Source organism: Scyliorhinus canicula, chromosome 14 (assembly GCF_902713615.1).
Source record: "Scyliorhinus canicula chromosome 14, sScyCan1.1, whole genome shotgun sequence".
NCBI classification, from domain to species: domain Eukaryota; kingdom Metazoa; phylum Chordata; class Chondrichthyes; order Carcharhiniformes; family Scyliorhinidae; genus Scyliorhinus; species Scyliorhinus canicula.
This window is the reverse complement of record NC_052159.1, coordinates 17,147,415-17,169,946: the sequence shown is the minus strand read 5'-3', so window position 1 is coordinate 17,169,946 and position 22,532 is coordinate 17,147,415. Positions and strand designations below refer to the sequence as shown.

The 22,532-nt window shown below is 44.2% G+C and overlaps 1 protein-coding gene across 4 annotated transcripts in view; it reads left to right on the top strand.

Annotated features, from left to right (window-relative positions):
- Positions 1–19,371, top strand: part of LOC119977888 (A-kinase anchor protein 17A-like) — a 29,074-nt gene extending 9,703 nt beyond the window's left edge. For 2 of the 4 annotated variants that reach the window (XM_038819174.1, XM_038819176.1), the window contains exons 2-6: positions 4,832–4,884; positions 5,945–6,726; positions 9,050–9,198; positions 12,287–12,518; positions 16,418–19,371. In XM_038819174.1, coding sequence (XP_038675102.1) covers positions 5,968–6,726; positions 9,050–9,198; positions 12,287–12,518; positions 16,418–17,542 — 2,265 coding nt within the window. In that variant the 5' untranslated portion in view covers positions 4,832–4,884; positions 5,945–5,967 and the 3' untranslated portion in view covers positions 17,543–19,371. Of the gene's footprint in view, positions 1–2,607; positions 2,720–4,831; positions 4,885–5,944; positions 6,727–9,049; positions 9,199–12,286; positions 12,519–16,417 lie in introns of all 4 variants that reach the window. The other 2 variants (XM_038819175.1, XM_038819177.1) reach the window with 2 other exon arrangements.
- The last annotated feature ends 3,161 nt before the right edge of the window (positions 19,372–22,532 follow it).

Here is a 22,532-nt window from a genome sequence, read left to right as displayed (position 1 = left end):
ATTTTGTGATGATCATATCGAAGCTCTTCCCCACGAAGCTGTAAATATCGCCACAGTCCCAGAGGTCCATAGGCTGCTCTCCCCTTTGGGAGCTGACTGGTGATGACCTCTCCCAAACACAGATGGGCACTTCTTATCCACCCTATCGAAACCTTTCATAATTTTAAAGAGCTCCATTTGGCCAACCCGCCGCTTTCTATTTTCAAGAGAAAGGAGCTCCAGGTGATTCATCCTTTGGTGGATATAACCTCGGGTTGATATACTCTTGATAAATCTTTGCCTCAAGGGTTCCACATAGTGCACCTTTTCTGGGCCGCCCCCTGTGCTAGCTATGAATGGCCCCTAGCGCATGTAAATCAAAGTAAGTATTGCAGCTGTTAACGTGTTTGTGATTTTCTTCTGAATGTCTGTGACTATTAGTCTGGTCCGTTTGTCATTGGTTGTAAAGTGACAGGATGTATCTGCAGGTGAGATCAGCTGAGGCAAATTCACTTGTTATTAACTGGTCGCGTCCCTTGGAGACTGTTTAACCTTCTCTCTCTCAAGTGGTAGAGAGGAGAAGCAAAGTGTGCCCTTGAGGCCACCATCAATTGGAGTATGGCCAATGGAAATGTTCAGTGCCTGAGCGGGGGTGGGGGGGGGGGGAAGAGAATCTTCCGAGGAAGTTAGTTTAAAAGTATAATTCTTGGAATAGCCATCGAGGTGGTGGAAGTACTGTCTGTGTGAATGGTGTAACAAATCCTCGGTTGCCTCCTGCTATTTTCTTGAAGTTCAGTAGCGTTTAGAATAACAACTGATTTTCAGCTGAATTGATCCTGCCCTTTTCTTTTGAGTTTTTTATTTGCAAAACAAAAGTTGAACGATGCCTGCAAAGCCCAGGTTTCTAAACCGGCTGTAAAGACTGACGTTAAAACTGCTTTGTTGGATGCTTATAGACCCAGTGATAATTAGTTTCTGCTTTCTATCAGTGTGCTAATTAAAATGACAGCTGTTAGAATAAATGTAATTCCTAATGTTTAAGCCAATAGATGCTAATAGAGAGCTTGCAGACGAAAATACAAGTGCATTACTGCTTAATCACCCTCTGACCTGATTACTGGGGTGGAAATCTGGCTCAGGGTTGTAATTTCCACCCAGCCCAATTCAGTGATCATCTGTGTGGGCGATGAATGCCATGCACACAATCGGGTGCAAATCCCACAGTTCGGATCATTGCACCGTGAAGTGAATTAAACTATTGCCTTTCCACTCGCTAGTTTTTGTGATTTTTCATGGGGAGAATATTTAAAGGGTTGCATGTTGAACAGTTAAAAGGTCAGGAGTGTTTGGAAGTGGAAAGGAATTGCTCAAAAAGAGCTAGACCAGGTGTAAAGTGCTTACTTTTTGCTCTTATCCATTTGGCCTCGGAGTGTTATATTCCACTTTGTGGTGATACGTTGTTATTCTTTGCCTTGATCCAGAATGGTCCGATGAGTTGTTGATAAAGAAACCACCAATCTTGAGATTGAAGCAAAGCTAATTTATTGAATAACGATAAATTAAATAGAGTTCGCACACTTTACAGAGCTATAACTACTAATTATTATGGTTGAATCTGTTAAACAGTAATCTATAATCGAGTATTAACTAATGATGTCCTTGTGCTAACTCTCTCTAATCTAAACTACTCGTCCTGTGATCAACACTTCTCTGCTCACACTTTACTACCCAAGATTCCCTGAGGTCTGATATTTATACTGGGAACTGGTGGTGCCCTCTAGTGTTTGTATTACACTGAGATGTTATAATTCACCCATTACTGGCGTACCTATATACATATCATTACACTGAGCACATTAGAAAATCACGCCGATTTATAATAGGAGTTGGCACCTTCCACCTTTATTAGCTATGGCATCATCTGCAGATTTAGTCATTACGCTTTTGATTCCTAGCTCCAGAGCACTTATGAAGACATTAAACAAAAGTGATGTCTCTCTCTCTTTGTATAGTTTAGTGTCAATCTTTAGTTGCCAAGCTCCTCTTGAGACACTCCATTCTCGTAGCGGGTATCTCGATTCCAGCACAATTAGGCTGTGAGGCGGAAGAGCACATTTGCAAGTTGGTACCTTGGTAACTCGGAAGAGCTGACCAGAATCAATTATGTTTTATTTAAGGGGAATGGTGGTGTGGTGGTTTGTGAAAGGGAACAGGGCAGTATCGGATGGAATTTACAATATTGGCATGGGAGCCAAGAGGGGAAGTTGGGTGGTCAGCACTGTTGTCAGAGTGCCATTAAAGAAACTAGACAGGTCTCCGTGAAGAAGTTGAATGAAGGGGTATAGGAGAAATATGAGAGAGAGGGTGAGTTCAGGGCTACGTAGAGATTCGGAGACTAAAGTAGCAAACTGTTACAAATATCCCATAACATTTTGTACAAATAAGAGTAACTTGTTATTCCTGTAGCTTGGTGTTTTGCAAGTTTCCTGAGCAGCGGTACAATAAGTAGCAACTATGAGTTACACTGGCCCATTTCACATGGGTAGTTTGCTGCGGTGCTGGGGTTTTGACCTATTTGCGTTCATACAACCTGTTTGCATATTTTTTGTGGTTCCTTTCTGCTACCAGCTTGGATAAATGGGAAGATAAATTTGAATTAATTCCTGCGCTCTTGAAATAACAGAACTTTTCCACCGATCTTCCCTCAAGTGTCCATTCCTGTGTTGAATCGACAATGAAGGTAAGTGGCTTATTTAACTGCAGTAATGCTCTCAACCTAACCCGATTCTATTCTTGCCCCTCCTCATCCGTACATACAGGAACTATTGGATATTGATTGAGTAGCGATCTTGATTAGTTTATTTTTCTCCTCCATCTCCTCCGCCTTAAGGTCACATGCTGGCCTAGATCAGTTGCCTTAATACTTTCTGGTAAGGGTAAATGAGGAAAGGCAATACAAAATAAGGGATACAATTCTTAAAAAGGGCGCAAGAGCTGAAGACCTCGGGGTATTTTGCTCAAATCGTTTTAAAGGTGTCAAGACAGTTTGGAAACGTGGTTAATAGAGTGTAAGGGATGCTGGGCTTTTTAAATGGCGGCATAAGAGTTCAAAAGCAGGTTGAATTACCTTTATAAAATACTGGCGAGACCTCGAGCTGGACATTGTGTCCAATTCTGGGCAGTATATTTTAGCATGGACATGAAAGCATTAGCGAGGGTGTGGAAAGGATTCACGTGAATGGTTCCAGGATTCAGTTATGTGGCTAGTTTGGAGAATCTGGGGCTGTTCTTGGAGAAGAGAAAGTCGAGAGGAGGTCTAATTGAGGTATTCAGAATGAGGGGGCTGACCAAGAGTGGAGACAGTGAAACTCCCCAATGACGGGTGGGTTGAGAACCAGAGGCCACTGGCAAAAGAAGCAATGACGAAGCGAGGAGAAACCTTTTAATGCATCGAATGAATAGGGTCTGGACTGTCCTGCCTGAGAGTATGGTGGAGGCAGATTCAAGTGTGGTGGTCAAAAGGCAATTGCATCCAAAGAGAAAACATGTGGAGGGTCACGGGGGAAAGGCAGGGGAGTGGGACCAGCTGAGTAGCTTTTACAGCTGGCACAGACACGATGGGCAGAATGGCCTCCTCTGCTGTGACCTTTCTGTGAGAGATAGAAAGTGAAAAAGTGAACTTGAGTCTTTTGTCTTTGGTTCATAGTGCCCCACTGTGCTAAGTAATAGAGTCGGGTTGCACAGTGGATAGCTTCACAGCTCCAGGGTCCCAGGTTGGATTCCCGGCTTGAGTTACTGTCTGTGTGGAGTCTGCACGTTCTTCCCATGTCTGCGTGGGTTTCCTCCGGGTCCTCCGGTTTCCTCCCACAGTCCAAAGATGTACAGGTTAGGTGGATTGGCCATGCTAAATTGCCCTTGGTGTCCAAAAGATGGGGTGGGGTTACGGGAATAGAGTGAAGGTGTGGGTTTAGGTAGGTGCAGATTCGATGGGCCGAATGGCCTTCTGCCCTGTAAATTCTATGAAAAAATAATTTCAAAGTTTGAGATAATACAAAATGCTGAATTGAAGTAAACAGTGAGCGGGATACTAATAGCCATCAGGAGCTCCTGAACAGGCTGAGAAAATAAGTAAATGGGGCAGGATGTTCTCCTGGCAGAGCTGAATTGCAACTGGTTTACGATCCCCCTGGAAGCGCAGACTAGCAAGCACTTTGGTGTTCCACGCCATGCAAATGATGTCTTACAGCTGTAATTATTCTCACTGCCCCTGACTGGACTGCTCTCTCGCTTCCAGACAGGGGTCTCTTTTCTTTTGGGGGGGGTGGGGGGGAGACATGGGCCCTCTATTACAGGGGTTCCTGTGGGGAGACTGCCTCAACCCACCGCAAGGTCCGCCACGCCAGGGCCACGCTGGAAGAGACCACAAGTGATCCGCCCCCACTTGACTCCTGGCTGCGGGGACCAGAGAATCATGGAAGGTCGGAGCATAGGGTGTCGGACTCGCTGAATGGATGCAAATAGGTCATTGAGACCCATTTTCATTTATTTACTTGCTTCTGCTGGCATGAGGTGTGGACCTCGTTTCACGTGATCGAGTCCGCGCCCTGCATCAATCCCGTTTTTTTTCCTTGGCGCCTGATTCTCCGTACCATCAGGGAACACGATCTGGGCGACCCAGGATTGAGAATTCCGCCCATGGTGCTGAAATATAACCGCAGCCAGCCTCTAGTGATAACCTTTGAGAGAGAGAGGATGAGGCGAGAAACACGGCGGGGGGGGGGGGGGGGTGGATGTACACAAATCGTTGAGAAAGTAGCAGAACATGTTGCAACGGGTGGTTTTTATTTTTCAGAACAACAGATTGGATCCTTGGCTTTGTTAAACAAGCATAAAGTACAAAAGCAGGCAAGTTAAGCTATCCATTCATAAATCACTAGTTAGACCTGAACTTATTTCTCTCTCCCAAACTGGATGAAGTGTTCTAAATGCCACCTCACCAAAATATTGTACGAGGGAAAAAATAGTGTGTATTGTTTGATATTGAATAGCTCTGTTAATGCGGCCTGATACATTGTTCGTTTTGACTATTTCTTCTTCACACTTGGGGAATTATGAATACAGAGCAAAGTTTTTTTTCCCTTACAAATGATTTTAGTTTAGTTCCATGTAATGTGTAAGCAGAGTACTTCTTTTCCACATTCTCTCAACACTCGAACGATATCCACGAACCTGCAGACAGTTCTTGCGACATCGATATCTGGGTCATTTAGAAAGATAGCTAAAGGCAATGTTCCCAACACTTTCCCCTGTGGGATGTCACTGCTCCTCCGCACATCTACACGCCATTCATAACAACTTGCTGCTTTTGCCAACATTCCACTGATTTCACACGTTCCTATGTTTGATGACCAAAGGCTGTTTTCCCCTTTGAGGGGGGAGAGCTGACTGCTGGTGATTTAACCCGAGGGTCAGCACACCTCCGGTGAGGGACAAGGTTGAGAAGGCGGAGCCTGTATAACCTCTTGTATTACCTCAGCCGATACGGGAATTGAACCCACGCTGCTGGCCTTGCTCTGCATCACAAACCGGCTGGCTAACCAAGTGAGTGTCTGCTTCAATACATTGAGCCATTAACCCGGGAACTTGTATAACCAAATTCTCGCAAATTAGTAAGACATGGCCTTTTTTATTAGAAGCTATATTGAATGTCTCTGGTGCCTCCTCCTTTATTCAGCTAAAGATCATCTTTATAGTATTTTCTCGTATCTCGTCTATAACTGACTAGCTTACTGGCCCTGTAGAACCCTTATCACCCTTTTAGATAATCAGACCAACTTGAAGATCCTTTCAATTTAAAAGATCACTCCCAGACTCTAGTTAACTGGTCCAGATTGAGGCAAGTGTCATGATTAACTGCAGCAGAGTGCTGTTTTCCTCCAATTAACACATTGTTTCCTTTTCCCAGGTAAATTCCTGGTCGCTATTAAGATGGCCGCTACAATAGTGCATGATACCTCTGAGGCCGTGGAACTGTTTGCCCCACAGGGTTTATTCCTGAAGCCAATCGCTAAACTGACTCTTAGCGTGTCACTCCCTCAGCTGAAACAACCTGGAAAGTCCATATCCAACTGGGAGGTGATGGAGAGACTCAAGTTCATGGTCCACCCTGAGCAGTTCGCGACACTTCGCGTGTCCAAGAGCACGATGGATTTTGTTCGCTTTGAAGGGGAGGTTGAAAACAAGAACATGGTGAAAGCCTTTCTGTCCAAACTGGACAGCAAGACCATTAAACTCAGTGGCTTCACGGACACCTTAAAAGTGCGAGCAGCCGAGGTTAAAATCGACTTCCCGACTCGCCACGACTGGGATTCCTTCTTCCGGGATGCCAAAGACATAAATGAGACTTTACCAGGTGAGAGGCCGGACACCATACACCTGGAGGGTCTGCCGTGTAAGTGGTTCGCCGTGAAGAACTCCAGTTCCGAGAAGCCGAGTGATTTCATCCTGCGCAAGGTGTTTGAAACCTTTGGGGAGATCCGAAACGTGGACATCCCGATGCTGGACCCTTACAGAGAGGAGATGACTGGAAAGAACTTTCACACCTTCAGCTTTGGAGGTCACTTGAACTTTGAAGCATACGTACAGTACCAGGAATACATTGGATTTGTGAAGGCAATGGATGCCCTGAGGGGAATGAAACTGCTATATAAAGGGGATGATGCAAAGGCAGTGGCCTGCAGCATAAAGGTGAGCATCTTGCACTCTGTGCTGGTTTGGGACACTTATAGAAAGAGTAGAAGAGCAATAGGAAAGGTGCAAAGTAAATTCATCAGTGTGATGCATTGTGATATAGTTTATAATAGGGCTATTTCTAAAATAGTAACAACTTAAGATTTTTACAGTACCTTTTAAACTACCCCAGGAAGTTTCACAGAATTTTAAGACAAAATATACCGAGTCATATTTGGGACTATTGGACCAAGGCATGTCATAAAGGAGGAAAGTGGGGCGGAGAGGTACAGGGAGGAAATTCTAGCGCTTTAGGTCCTTGACAACTAAAAATGCAACCACTAATGGTGCGAGCAATTAAAATCCAAGACGTTTTGAGGCCAGAATCAGCTGTAGATATCTTTGGAGGGATGTGGGTTTGCTAAAGGTTACAGAGATAAGTTGGGCCCTGATCATGGAGAGGTTTGGAAAGTCGGATGAGAATTTTAAAATCAAGATGTTGCTTGACCTGGAACTGGGAGCCAATGTAAATCAGCAAGCACAAGGGTAATAGGGGAACAAGGCACAACTTGGCGCAAGTGGAAGACCTGGGCAGCAGAGTTTTGGATGAATTCCAGTTTAGGAGGATGGGGTGTGTGTAACCAAGTCTGAAGGTATCAAAGGCTTTCAGCAAGGGTTCCAGTAGCAGATGGGCTAAGCCGGAAACAAAATTGGGTGATGTTACGGAGATGGAAATTGGCGTCCTTGGTGAACATGGGGCCAGACATTTGCCTCTGTCAAATGTAAGACTAAAGTTGCGAGCCGGGAGATGGACGAGTTGATAGCTAGCGTGATAGCTTCATTCTCCCCAATATTTACTCAGGAAATTTCTGCTAATCTGGCACGGGATTTCAAAGAAGCAATAGCTCAGCAAAAGTGGAGGAGTCCAGAGAGGTGGGGGTGGGGTAGAGCTAGGTGATGTCAGCGCATCTGTGAAAACGTAACACCGAGAGGCAGCATCGTAATGAGGAATAGGATGTGGGCCAATGTTCGATCCTTGTGGGGCACCAGAGTTGGTGGAGCAGGAGAAGAAGCCATTACATTACAACTACGATTTGCTGGATAAAAATGGAACCGGGTGAGAACAGTCTCGCCCAGCTGGACGGAGAAGTGTTAGAGGAGGATGGTGTGACCAACTGTATCTAAGGCTGCACATAAGGTTAAGGAGGGATAGACTGCCTTTGTCACATTCACACATGGTGTAATTTGTGACTTGGGTAAGAGCTGTTTCAGTGCTGTAACAGGAGTGGAAACCTGGTTAGAGAGTCAACCATGGGAGTTTCAGGGAAAACAGGCACTGTGCTGGGAGGCGCCAACACGTTGAAAAAGTTTACAGAGGAAAGGGAAGTTGGAGATGGCAATATGGTCAAAGATTGTTTTATTTTCCCCAGGAGAGAGACAATGATAGCAGATTTAAAGGAGAGGAGAACAACACCCACTAACGAGAACAGTTAGCGATATTGGCTAATGTGGGTAAAGGGAGGGGAAGCTGGGTGGTCATTGGTTTATTGGAATGTGGTTGAGGGGGAAGGAGGTGGGTCTCATGAACAGCATGAGCTCCGAAAAGGGGCAGGAGAGGGGCTAGGAAAGAAGCTAAGAGTAAACAAGACAATTAGTGAAAGGAGAAAAGGTTACAGGAGCAGAGAAAAAATGTATGCAGAGTTTTGAAACTATTCTGAAAAGGGTGGCTGCTCCTGCAGCGCTAGCATTAATTTGAAGTTCGTTCATGTGCATTAGCTGCTGACATGTAGTACACACAATCTGGCTGGAGAGTCATGTTGGTTGGGCTAGCTATTTTCTTATTTGCGTAGCTGGTTTAGGTCACGGTGTTCTTTTTCCATTGAATGGTCCGTTGCACATGCAAGAGCAGGAAGAGAAGATTGGCTCATTTGAAACTAGGGGCCAATTTGAGCCGAGAAGCTTTATCTCTGCTCGCAGTCTCCTTCAGTATCTTTTTGGAATAGTCACCCCTGTTGCAATATGGGGATGCCCCCTATTTTGGGCCTTAATGAGCCTTGTTTGCTAGCTGGCTGGCATTGGGAGATGTGGGCACGCCCGATGTGGAGTAAGCCTCCAGCCTTTCAGTCGATAATACACTCTGTGCCCAACACATCCCCATGCAAAAGATGTTGGATATTGCATTATTGTCTCCATTGTACTGGCCCAGCGATGAATAATAACCACTTGGCTGAGGTACTAAGAGGCTGCAAGTGGGTTTGCACCTTGAGGGGAGACAATGTCTTGAGAGGAGGAAAATAAAGCAAAGATGTAAAGAAAGTATTCAAAGGTAATTGTATTTCAGGTGTCGTTTGACACAACCAAGCACCTGAGTGATGCTTCTATCAGGAGGAGACAGATGGAGAGACAGAAGCTGCAGGAACTGGAACTCCAACGGGAAGAGCAAAAACGTCGGGAGAAAGAGGAAGAAGAACGAAAAAAGGAGGAAGAAAGGTACGTTGGCTTGACGAGATGAAACCCGCTTTTAAATAGCAACGTTTCCCACAGAGACGCAAGAAAATATTGCTGGTACTGTGTCAAGGGGGCATCAGGTCTGATTCAATGAATTTAACACCGGGTAATATCCCTCCACCGATTACCATTCGACAAATGGCTGGATTGAGCTGACAGCAACTGACGTTGCCCTTTTTACATTCTGCTCTTGGTCCCCCAAGCTGTAAGTTCAATATTACATCCATCATTCCCTCTGACTCACCAACTTAAACGGATTGTATTAAGGAATCTGTCATGACATTGGCATGGAGAATGCATCAGGGAGCTATTGTTCCCCATGCTTTTGTTTATTCAAATATATCTGGGCATATTCCTTTTGCCTGCAGAGGTAAGGGCCCTGTATATGAATATTTGGAGTTGTTAGCAAGTATAAGTGAGCTACATTGCAAGCCTGACTGATCATCTTAAATTTGTTGTTAGTCTAATTCCTAGCACACTCGGGATTGTTCAGCAAGTGCTGTCCAATCACAGAATCACATTTAATGCTCGATATTGTGTTATGAGTTTTGCTAGCACAGATTGGTTGAATGCAGCTAGTATTCTGCCTATTGTAAGCAGCCAAAGGAATTCGCTGTTTGATATGAGTTGTTAGGATCCCCTGCCTATGTATCTGGCATCACACAAGTACCGAAATTCATATTCTACATTTCTACATTCTAGGCAGAATGCCCTTGGTTTGACAGCAGCATCCACTTATTGCCACTGCACAGTAGCGGTGTCAAATGGCTAGCTTCACCCATTGCTCAAATCTTTGAGATACTTTACCCTCCTAGGGTACTTTGAGATAGACTGGGCACACTTTTTTCAGGTCCAAAAGTGGCGGCCTCAGGCCCAACCATGAGTGAGTGTGATACACAGGCTAGCAATGATTTTTTGGCGTAGCCATTATCCTGCAGTGGATAGCTTTGATATGCCCTATTTTAGTATAGTAGGAAATTCCTCCTCATCTCAGTTTTAAAGGATCGTCCCTTCGGTCTGAGGCTATGCCCTCGGGTTCTAGATTCTCCAACTCGTGGAAACATCCTCTCCAAGTTCACTCTATCTAAGCCTCTCAGTATCCTATAAGTTTCAAAAAGATCCCTCCTCATCCTTCAAAACTCCCAATGAGTAGAAACCCAGAGTCCTCAACTGCTCCTCGTATGACAAGCTCTTCATTCCAGGGATCATTCTTGTGAACCTCTTCTGGACCCTTTCCAAGGCCAGCACATCCTTCCTTAGATTACAGGCCCAAAACTGCTCACAATACTCCAAATGAGGTCTGATCAGAGCCTTGTACAGCCTCAACAGTGTATTCCGGCTCTTGTATTCTAGCTCTCTTGACATAAGTGCGAACATTGTATTTGATTTCCTAATTGCTGACTGAATCTGCACGTTAACCTTAGGAGTCCTAGTTCAAGATTCTCTTAAGTCTCTTTGTGCTTCTGATTTCCTAAGCTTTTTCCAATTTAGAAAATAGTCTGTGGTCTCCATTCTTCCTACCAAAGTGCATAACCTCACACTTTTACAGATTGTCCATCTGCCACTTCTTTGCCCACTCTCCTAGCCTGTCCAAGTTCTTCTTCAGCCCCCCTGCTTCCTCAATTCTACCTGAATCTCCCCTTGTCCTTTTATGAAGCATTCATCATGGGGCTGAAAGATACTACCCAAGTAAGCGATTTCTAAAAGTGTGGCTTTGTTCAGTGGAGTAACTGGTTAAAATTGTCACATGAAGGAAGGTTGTAAATAAGAGCTGTAGACTTTGCCTCCTCGCTTTCTAAATTCCATCCATCTCATTTCCCCGTGAAGGAAATATGGAGATATATTGTTGAAAGATACTTTACATTGAAAGAAAGAGACTACTGATTTGCTAAGCAAGCAGCAATATTTTTCTCATGCAGTATAAGTTGTTCCCTTTGAAATTTGGCATTCTTGCATCTATCCTTGTGTGCGCAAGACAAAACTCTTTAACAGCATGTCCCTTTTTCTTTCAGAAATTCGAAGTTCTGTACTACCAAACGACTTAATTCAGAATTCGCTATAACCTACTGTTGGTGTTATGAGTGGACAAACCAATACGATTATAAGATGGGGCAGAAGTAGGCTATTCGGCCCCTCGAGTCTGCTCCACCATTCAATGCGATCATGGCTGATCTGATATAGTTGTCAACTCCATTTTCCCACCTTATCCCCGTAACCTTTGATTCCCTTACTGATGAAAAATATACAGTGTTCGTCTGATATTTGACTATTTTGCTTTTTAGTGAACTGGTTTAAAATAGTTTTAAGTTGTTTTACACTCTTTAAGCCATTTCAATAAACTTTACCTTCAGTGACTTTTTTTATTCTTTCATGGGATGTGGGCGTTGCTGGTGAGGCAAGCATTTGTTACCCACCCTTAATTGCCCTTCATTTGAGGGGCTTGCTAGGCCATAGTAGAAGGCAGGTAAGAGTCAACCACATTGTTATGGATCTGGAGTCACATGTCCGCCAGACCAGGTAAGGATGACGGATTTTCTTCCCTAAAGAACATTAGTGAACCAGATAGGTCTTTATGACCTTCAGTGACAGCTTCATGGCCACCATTACTGAGACTAGCTTTCAATTCCAGATTTTTTTTTAATTAATTGAATTTAAACCAACTGGTAGGATTTGAACCCCTGTCCTATAGCACAGGTCTATCGATTATTTGTCCAGTAACATTACCACCTATGCCACCATCTCCCCTATTTAAGTCGGAGGAATACTGCATTATTATTGAAAGACGTAAATTATTTGCAGCATTGACCACAGTGTGTTGTGTTCAGTACGCTTAATGAGTCTAATAATAGGTGTAGCCCCATTTAAGAATAAAAGGAAATTACTTGAATTTGGCATTGACTGGGGCATTTTAGTCTACAGTTTTCAAATGACATGTGACAGTTCCTCTTTTGCCTCTCCACAGACCCTAATATTCGTGACCACGTCAGGCAGCATGATATCTTACCTTTTCCCGAAATGTCAGATCCAGTAGAATGTGCTACTGATTGAACTCTTCTTCATTTTTCTCCAGGAAGCAGAGAGAGTTAGATGAGCAGGAGCGAGAAAAGAAGAGGGAAGAAAAGGTCAGGAAGCGGGAACAGAAGCAGAAGGAACGCGAGGAGCGACGAAACATGCGGAAACTGCAACGGGAGGAGCAGAAAAGGCTGCAGGAGAAAATCGCTCTCGAAGAAAGAAAACTCCTGTTAGCGCAGAGGAATCTGCAGTCCATCCGCCTCATCGCAGAGCTACTGAGTAGAGCTAAGGTGAGAGAATGCCTGACTTCTGTGTGATCAGCAGGTTGAGAAAATGCACAGAGGCAGCTGGTAATTTTGGAAAGGTGATACGCGTCTTTGTTCTAACATCATGAGCTGTGGCTGCTGGGCCTTGCTTTGTAGTCTTATGTAAATTGCCAGGGTCTCGAGATTGCACTTTAACCCCTGAAAACGCATCCCGTTTGGTGCCTTTTAAAATAAAGGAACAGGAGTAGACCTTGCAGTTCCTCAGGCCGGTTCCTCCAACAAACAGTTCATTTCAAAAAAAGTATTTAATTGGTTTTAAAACTCTTTCGGACTTTCTGAGGCCATGTGGGCTACTATATGAAGGCAACTCCACCTACCCGTTAATATATTTGCCCAACTAAAATTGGCTTGGATTTCGCCATCTTCCTCGCCTGAAGAAAGCTTTTCAAATTGGGGAGCCCATTTCTATATTTGAATCTGCTCTAAAACAAGTGTTTTTAGTAGCTTCTGCAACTTCAGCGATACCCCATTCACAATAAGTGTAGACATAGGATTTTTTTTTGGATGGCAACCACACCAATATTATATTGTTATATCGAGCAGCACGGTAGCACAAGTGGATAGCACTGTGGCTTCACAGCGCTAGGGTCCCAGGTTCGATTCCCCGCTGATTCACTGTCTGTGTGAAGTCCGCACGTTCTCCCCATGTCTGCGTGGGTTTCCTTCGGGTGCTCCGGTTTCCTCCCACAGTCCAAAGACGTGCAGGGTAGGTGGATTGGCAATGATAAATTGCCCTTAGTGACCAAAAATGTTGGTTACGGGGCTAGGGTGGAAGTGAGGGCTTAAGTGGGTCGGTGCAGACTCGATGGGTCGAATGGCCTCCTTCTGCACTGTATGTTCTGCGTTCTAATGTAATAACTTGTTAATTGTAGAAACGTTGCGCTGCATATTGGCAAAGCATGAAGGAGACGGAGGTCAGCAAGACGAACTGGATAGGTTGTAACGCAACCACTTTTAATAATCTTTATTAGTATCACTAGTAGGCTTACATTAACACTGCAATGAAGTTACTGTGAAAATCCCCTAGCTGCCACACTCCGGCGCCTGCTCAGGTAAACTGAGGGAGAATTCAGAATGTCCAATTCACCTAACCAGCACGTCTTTCGGAACTTGTGGGAGGAAACCGGAGCACCCGGAGGAAAGCCACAGGGAGAACGTGCAGATTCTGCACAGATAATGACAGAAGTCTGGAATCGGACCCTGGTCGCTGGTGCTGTGAAGCAACAGTGCTAACCACTGTCCCCTAACCTATCCTATAGGAGGAGATGAACACATTTAAGAATGTATGTATTCATCTGGTTTTGTTTTTTAAAAAAAAACAGATTTGTGAAATTTCTAAAGACCTATTGGGCACATTGCCTGGCCATCACTGCCCCAACCCCCTGCCCGGCTCATTTCCCAGAGGTGATTATTGTGCGGCTGGGCGTGAGACGATGTCCGATCCCTTGGGCTTCTCACCAAGGGTTTTCCATCCACAGGCCGAGGGTCCACTAATTCTGTGCCGTATTTCCACTCCAGTGGGCTCAAAGGATGAAAGATAGAGAAGGGTCCAAAGTGTTTCAAGAAAGGTCTGCCTTAGAGCCGATGTCCCTGGCACAGTTGATATGGGAATCAATGATTTTTATGTTGGAAGTATTCATGTGAAATTGCCCATTGAAGCTCTCCTGTCACTTCAATGATTTTTACCTCGTGAGGGGAAAATAAATTCTCTGCGTCCTAGTTTTGCTGCTGAGGCCCGTGTTTACAACTGGACCTTAATTGCTCATGAGAACATGACGGTGAGCTGCCCTTAATATGAATGGTGCTGTTAGGTCGGGAGCTCCAAGACTTCAAACCAGCACCATTGAAGGCCCAACTGGTCTCGATTGGGGTAGCTCTGGGCCGCTATGACCTGGCCTCTGATTTGGGGATAAGGAAATCATCCAGGTTTGATTCCTGTGGAGATCAGGAGATGGCTGACCTGCCATGCCCCAGCGGCCTAATGGCTTTTGCCGCCTTAGTTCAAAAAATGGATAGATTTACTGCATCTGGAGTTTGTCCAGGAGTTGTACTCCAGTTAAATGTCAATGCTATGAAGCGATTTATAAACTAAAACGGTGTCTCTCGGCCAGCAGCTCCTTTCTCGGCTTACTTTTTATTTTCAGCTCCACACTGGGACAGCCATTCCCCTTTTCTCGCTATTCGCCTCTCCACTGCTCACGTCTCCCTGTTTCTAATACTGGGCTCCATCAGCCTGTGCAGAACACATTGCTGAATCCTTGGACCAGCTTGTATTATTTTTAAATTTGTGTTCTTTTTAATGCCTGGGTCACTGCTTCAATTTAATTCCATGGGCACTGAGATTGAGAAATATTTCTAGAGAAACTTACTTTATGGTAAGTTTGGACATACTTGTGATTGTAGCTTTTTACCTCAAAGTCATGGCATTAGGGTGGGGTAACATTTAATTCATGTTATACGGTTTACTTCTATTAACTCATAATCATATACTGTGATGTGAATTGTAATAATAATCTTTATTGTCACAAGTAGGCTTACACTAATACTGCAATGAAGTTACTGTGAGAAGTCCCTAGTCGCCACGCTCCGGTTCCTGTTCGGGTACACTGAGGGAGAATTAAATTACCTAACAGCACGTCTTTCGGGACTTGCCTTTAATTCAAGCTGCCCTCACAAAGCCACCAGTGTTTCAGCTGAATTGCTTTTACTTGAAACGCTGAAGAATACAAAATCTCTTGCACAAGAAATAATATTGCATTAAGCTACATTTAATTAATCAGAAAAACACTAAATGCTGGAAATATCCAAGTCGAGCAGCGGCTGTGGAGAGAGAAACAGAGTTAATGTTTCAGGTTGGTGACCTTTCATAGGAACTAATGGGGTTGGACGTGAGGGGACAGAGTTCTGCACTTTCAGAAGAAGTTAGGTTGGAGTGAGTTAAGAGGAGCAAAGAAATTGAGGTGGCTGATGTTGCGCCGGCAGAAGGTCAAGAGAGGGTGCAAGGGCCAGGTGGAGGGAGAAAATTGGAGATGGGTAAAATGGTTCGTGAGTGGGAAGAAAACACCTCTGCATAAAAATGGACATGGAGGCAAGGAAACAAGAGCTCAACATTGTACCTAGCTCGAAGTTTATCGAGTTGGGTTCGGAAGGGAATAGAGCTGTTGTCTTTGAATGATCTGTCCTCAGCGGAGTCAGAGAGGGGCAGGTCAGAATGTATTGTTAATACACAGCAAGGGATACGATTCAAGGAAGAAATTGGATCAAAGACAACCAGACGAAGGATCCAGGTGGCGTGTCGGTACCTATTGTGGTATTCTAACTATCAGCACTGCAAACATTAATGTAGTGAATAGAGTAGCCACTAGAGGGAGCTATTGTTACAACTGTATAAGGCAGTGATGCTAAGCCTTGGGGCGGGGGGGGGGGGTGTGCCAGTGAGTTAGCTAGTGAGAATCGGAAGAGCAGATAGTGTGAGTGAGTGCAGATCATAGTTTAAACCAGTAGTGAGATTAGCTGTAGATGAGTGTAGTTTGGGTGTTATTAATCAACTGTAAGGAGTACGTATCAAATCCAAGATAATAGTGTATCCATGTTACTAATGTGAATAAATTTATAGCTTTGTTTAAGTTAATTAAGTTAAGTAAATTCTATGATCTATGGTCATGGACCTGAAATTGTAGTTCTTTCTCGCTCTCTCTATAGATTCTGCCCAGCCTGTTGGGTGTTTCCACTATTTCCTGTTTTCACGCCAGATCCTTTTCTTCTGTTTTTACAAAATTTGCAACTCTGTCTTTTTTTTTCAAAATCAGCTTTGAAGGGACTGTTCCTGTTTAACTTGTGTTCACTCTGCCTCCTCTCTGCAGGTTGGGAAGCAGCGGGAGCTGGAGACACGTGAAGCGGAAGCTGCTCGGCTGCATAAACTGGAAGAAAAGCGCAGGCAGCAAGAGGCTGAGCTCAGGCGAGTGGAGGAAGAGAAGGAGCGAGTTGTCGAGCTCCAACAGAAGGAGAAGGAACTGAGAGAGAAGCTGCTGGAAAACCTGAAACGAAAGGAAGAAGGCGAGAGCCAGCAGAACCGAGCAGAGCCGGGTTTGTGTCCCGTGGACCAGATAGCTGTGAATGCAACAGTGAGTGTGAATGCAACAGTGAGTGTGCCCACACAATTGGCAACGGCCACTGCCACTGCTGCACCGGCTGCTGTCAGTCAACTTACATGTACTGCTACTCTCACCCATGGCAAGAAAGTGTCACTCACTCAGGACATCAGTGGCAAGCCAGATGCACCTGAAATATTTAGCAGCGATTTGGACCGAATGCAGGCACAAAGAGATATAAACAATCCTGCTCTTCAGAGTGCATGCAAGTCAGTACAGAGCGAACAGCGCGTAACTGTGTTATCCAATAGTCAAGAGTGCTCTCCACAGGAGTGCAGTAGTAAAAAAGGCAAATACCAAAATGGCCCTAACCATGAAGAAAAAGAGCTTCAAACCAACCCTGTCAATGTTGAAAGCAACCAGATCCAGAAGGACGTGAAGAGGGCACATAAATCCCGCAAGAGCAGCACTAGCAGTGAGCGTAGCCGGAACTGGAGGGACTCGAGCAGCGATGGCAGCTGCCATGAACGGGAATGGAGCCGGCACCAGGGGCGCTCGAGGAAGGATGGCTCCCGGCATGGTAGGGACTCGAGCAGGGAGCAGAGCCGGAACTGGCGAGACTCCAGCAATGAGTTGAGCCGCAGGCGGCGAGACACGAGCCGCGAGCGGAGGCGGTACCAGAGTAACGCAAGCAGGGAGCCGGTCCGCGTCCAGCAGGGTTCCAGCAGGGAGCGGAATCCCAGCAAGGAACGCAGCCGAGGGCGAGGCATGAGTGGCGAGCGGAATCCTCATCGGAGAAGCTCAAGCAGGGAGCGTAGCGGTCATCGCAGGGACTCGAGCAGGGAACGCAGCCATTATAGGGACTCCAGCAAAGGAAACAGCCGCCATCGAAGGTAGTTGAGCTGGCTGGCTGTCATCACAAGTGAAACCAGAGAGCAACAGAGACAACAACAAAAGTCAATTTAGTGGTTCATGTGCCTCGTGAGCAGATTAGCAAATATAACATAGTACTGAATACTCAATGTAACAATTCAAATTTAAACAGGAAAGACAAATATCACTCTGATTGGAAAGGTTCTGTTGAAGAAGTCACCTTTTTTTCTAGTGGAAAGAGGAGAAACATAAGAAAGTGAACAATCTTCTAACTTTGGGCAAAACCAGATGGTTCCACACTTGGAACCTGAGCATGATTACTCCATTGTTTAACATGTAAAATATTTGTTACTTCCAAAACTAAATTTCTCTGGTAATTTCCCAGCCATACACATTTTATTGTATACCACAACTTATCACATTGATTGCTGAGTATACTGCAAAGCAAAATGAATGAAATGCCCATGAAATGGTGGATGTCTTGTTGGAAATTATCTCCTGATGAATTTTAGTCAATGCTATACATGGAGGGACTTACCATCTATCATACTGCTGGCCATAACATGCTATGTTTATACCACATATTTTACAATGCCAATTCTCCTCGTTTGACTCGGCACCACATACAATGGCTAGTCTAAATGTGCATTGGGGAGGGGGGGAGCCTGAAATGCTTGTTTCAAGACATTTTTTGCCAACTGTCTTGGAGCTTTTCCTGGATAATGTTAGTGCTGGATGTTTTGGGATGGGAGGATCTTCAGCTCTTCAGAAAAACCACAAAATTCCATTCCCCTGACGCCCTTCAGCAGTCTTGCTGCAAGCTGTCGACTCGATCTTGGTAGTTTAGCCCTTCTCTGGTACCATATTGGTCCCGATGAAGATATGTCGCCTGAAGGGAATCTCAAGTTGAATTGGGAGAAGAGGTCTTGATGTGAAGGGTTAAGTTACTCTGGATCTTTTTCGGGATCACAGCACTTGCTACCTGTAAAAGCTGCCCATCGCACAGTCGGAAGGACCAGAGAAAAGCCCCGGGTTCCTGATGCAAACTCTTGCAATTTTCTTTTGGATGGAGTAGTGGATGTTGAGAGGAAAAATCGGGATGTTTCTGAATAGACAGACTTGCTAGGGTGCACCTTCTCTACTCTTTGCCAACACCTCTGGTGAATCCATAGTTCTGTAACTGATTCATGTAGGTTTGGGAAAGCTTCAGGTCTTCTCCAGAGAAAGGGGCGCAGCTAGGTGGATGCCATTGTATCTCTACATCTGTGTAATACAGTAGAAGTCAGAAACACCACGTAAAATGTGCACATTTTTTGTATTGCCAGCCAAAACCGCTCTCTGCACAGTGCTTGAATGTGTGGCTCAACTCTTGAATAGCTGCTATGTATCTTGCACATAAAGAACAGCTCGGATAACTCGTGTCTTAGAATATTCAGTTGCAGTTACTTGGTACCTAGTGGGAAGGGTACCAGCGCTGAGAAAACCGATAACCCCTGAATGACCCACTCGTGAGCCAGGTTGGCTGGTCAGTCACGGTGTCTCAGACTGCCTGAAGATTCTTTCTGCCCTCCGTGCCGCTTTGCGTGTAATGTTACCCCAAACATTACCCAGAGTACTTGGCAAATTTGAATATTGTGCAATTTTATTACACAAACATGAGTTGCATCAGTTAAATGTGCGATTTGTTACCCCTCCACAATACAACCCATTGATAAATCCCTATGTGAAATCTGCTTGACCACAACATTGGAATTTGTTTTTGTGACTTCTTCAGCACTTGAATGTGAAAAATATCTGCAGAGTTCACAGGCCCAAATGTGATATTGGGAACCACGTACTTATTTTAAAAAAAATCTCTTTAGGTTTGTTGACCCTGATTTCAACACCCACACCCCTACTTCAATATGTATGCTTTGGCTTATGCCAATCTGTCATTAACTCTTAAAAAAGTGTACAATTGGCAAAGCCGACAGGGGATTTTGAGCCAAGAGAAACAAGTTGTGGTACTGGACAAACGAGCTTCGATGGGCCTTTTCTCATTCATGACTTTACTTGTGTTCAAAAGAAATCAAACTTACATTTATAGTCTCGCCTGATCTCAAAGTTACTTAATCTGAGATGTATTAATTCAAATTGAAGTTGTGCAAAAACTGCTCCAGTGCTGTTGTTTAAATCGCTTAATTCAAATGACTGAAAAATGTGAATATTTCAAATGAAAAAGAAGACTTTACATTTGCAGCAGTGTTATTCATTCAATCCTTTAATAGAATATCTTGAATCATTTCATAATTAGATGTCAGATCCAAAGGTAGGCCATATGGTGCCTTCGGTTTTTCTTTTCCGGAGTCATGGTTAATATTCTTTTTCACTGCACCTTTTTTTCCCTGTCCCTATTTCTCTTGGTTCCCTTAGTGCCCCAATCTATCTCAAGTTGAATTATACTCAGCGACTTGAGCAGCTAAAGCCCTCTGAACCGGTGATTTATGAAGAATCACAGCCCTCTGGGTGAAGAAATTTGTTCTCGTCGTAATCCTAAATGGTTGACAACATAGCCTGTGGCCTCTAAAAACAGTCTCTCACCTCCGCTCTAGCTGCTACAGATGCTGTCAGAATTAGACATTGAGCAGGCTTCAGCAGATTGGAAGGTAAATAGGGTACAAGTTGTGTAGTTCAGGCTAAGTTATCATTCCTGTGCTATAGATAGATTAAGGGGAAAAGCAGAGTGGGCATCGGAAATCCCAGTTCCTGCTGCATTCACTTGGGACATGAGGCTCTTTGCATTTTCTGCAAGAGGACATACTGTAAGAGAAAAAGGCATCCACCATCTAATGCAACAATGAAATGAACTTTTGCTCTTTGCTCCCAGTTGATGGGTCCAGCGTGGACTCATTGGGCCGAATGGCCATCTTCTGTGCTGTAATGTTTCCATGACTGTGACATGTTTGGAACACATTGCAACCTGAAGAAACCAATCTTCAAAGGCACAGGCATTATACAAGTGCAAGGTTACATTGAAGGCCCCACCTTCTCAACCTTGTCCCTCGCCTGAGGTGTGGTGACCGTCAGGCTAAATCGCCACAAGTCAGATCTCCCCCACAAGGGGGAAAGGAGCCTATGGTCATCTGGGACTGTGGCGACTTTACCTTTACCTTATACTTGAGATCACTTGGGTCATGCTAACCACAGTAATGTCACGGGGAATGCTGTTGTATGTGCTATTTGCAAAAGTGTCTCTATTTTAGGCCACTTGAAATTCTGCTTTTTATTTTAAAAAATCCAAATTTCAACTGTGTCCAGCAGGAGCTTGGTTCTAATTTATTCTGTGTAATTTTGAGAACAAACTTAATTTCAGTGAAATACTCGACTTCAACGTTAAAGGGACCACAACCACCAGGACACCTTCTTTAAAATGTGCATCCTGGGCTTATCGAGCTGAATGTGAACCAATTATAAAGTGTGTCCTGTTATTTGGTGCTGTAGATTTTGATCTACATCTGATGTCCCCGTGTGATCTGATGATTTTGCTTAATGTTATCTTTATTATTGCTGTCAACTTTGCCACACATTTTGCAGCTTTGAGCAAACTATTCTGGATCAGTCTTCTACTAAGAAAGTGGTCATCCTTCTCCCCATTGTTTTTCACTTCATTCGGTGACATTTTATGGCAGGGGTGGGCAAACTACGGCCCGCGGGCCGCATGCGGCCCGCCAAAGGTATTTCTGCGGCCCACCAAGTCATTAAAAAAAAAAGAAAAATTTTTTCAAAAAAAATTTTTTTTTTTTTTTTTTTAATTTATTTTTTTAAAAGGTTAATGGGTGGGGGGGCTGTTGGGTTACTTACTGGTATAGGGTGGATACATTGACTTGAGTAGGGTGATCATTGCTTGGCACAACGTCGAGGGCCGAAGGGCCTGTTCTGTGCTGTACTGTTCTATGTTCTATATGAGGCGCCCAGAATCATAACCGGGTGACGTAATTATTTTACTTAATATACTATGCGGCCCTTTGTGAATTGTGAATTTCTGAATGCGGCCCTTGCACGGAAAAGTTTGCCCACCCCTGTTTTATGGTATACCGAAATCAATTGTTAATGGTTTGCCATGAGACTAGTGTTACCATCAAGGAAACTGACCTACACGATAATTGGTGTAAGTATCTTTTAGTCAGAAAGCACTACAAATGGTCTTTTGGGGGGGGGGGGGGGGGGGCTTTTAGATGAATGAAGAACGAGCCATGTAAACTGAACTTAGTTATTGGCTTTTTTGAAAAAACATTTTTTGCATCTTAGCCTTCCCAATCCATCCCTATCTATGATGGGTGAGTGATAGGTGTGAGAATGCATTTGAGGGCATTTTTGAAGGATTAGGCAGTGCAAGAGTTAAATGACCCTCCACACTTTGGCAAACCCTTCTCCATAAATCAACATCTCACAGGAGCTGTACAAGACTGGCCCTGAAATGGATTTCTCCAGCTTCACTTCCCCAATGCCAGAAAGCAGAGACCAGTAACTCCATGTGCTGGGATAGCGGAGGTGGAGGGCTTGGGCAGGAACATGCATCTCATCCCCCTGGTCTTCAGCACCTAAATTGATGGTTTCTTTAAAACTGAATTTCTGTGTTGTAATGTTTTGTTTAATTCTCTTTGGTATAAGATTACCAACTTCATTCAAAGAATGAGAGCTGCAATGTGGATAAGTTGAACCCAGCCCTGAAACAGTTTTCCAATACTGAAATCCTTACTCTGAATCAGTTGCAGTGTCAAGGTATCAGTGACTAAAAGCCCAGTCCGGTCATTTTGAAAAATTAATATTAGAAGTTTCAAAGAGCTTAAATAAACTACAAATATCATCTGACAGAACGGCTCAGAATATGTAGAAAACTGAAGCAAATAGGGTGTGCAAAAAAAAAAACCCAAAATGTATTGTCCAGTGATTGGGCAAAAAGTGTCACACCACCATCCTTGATGGCCGTTGTCAGTGGTTGAATCAGAGGTTACATTTTAAAAATGTTTTCAAT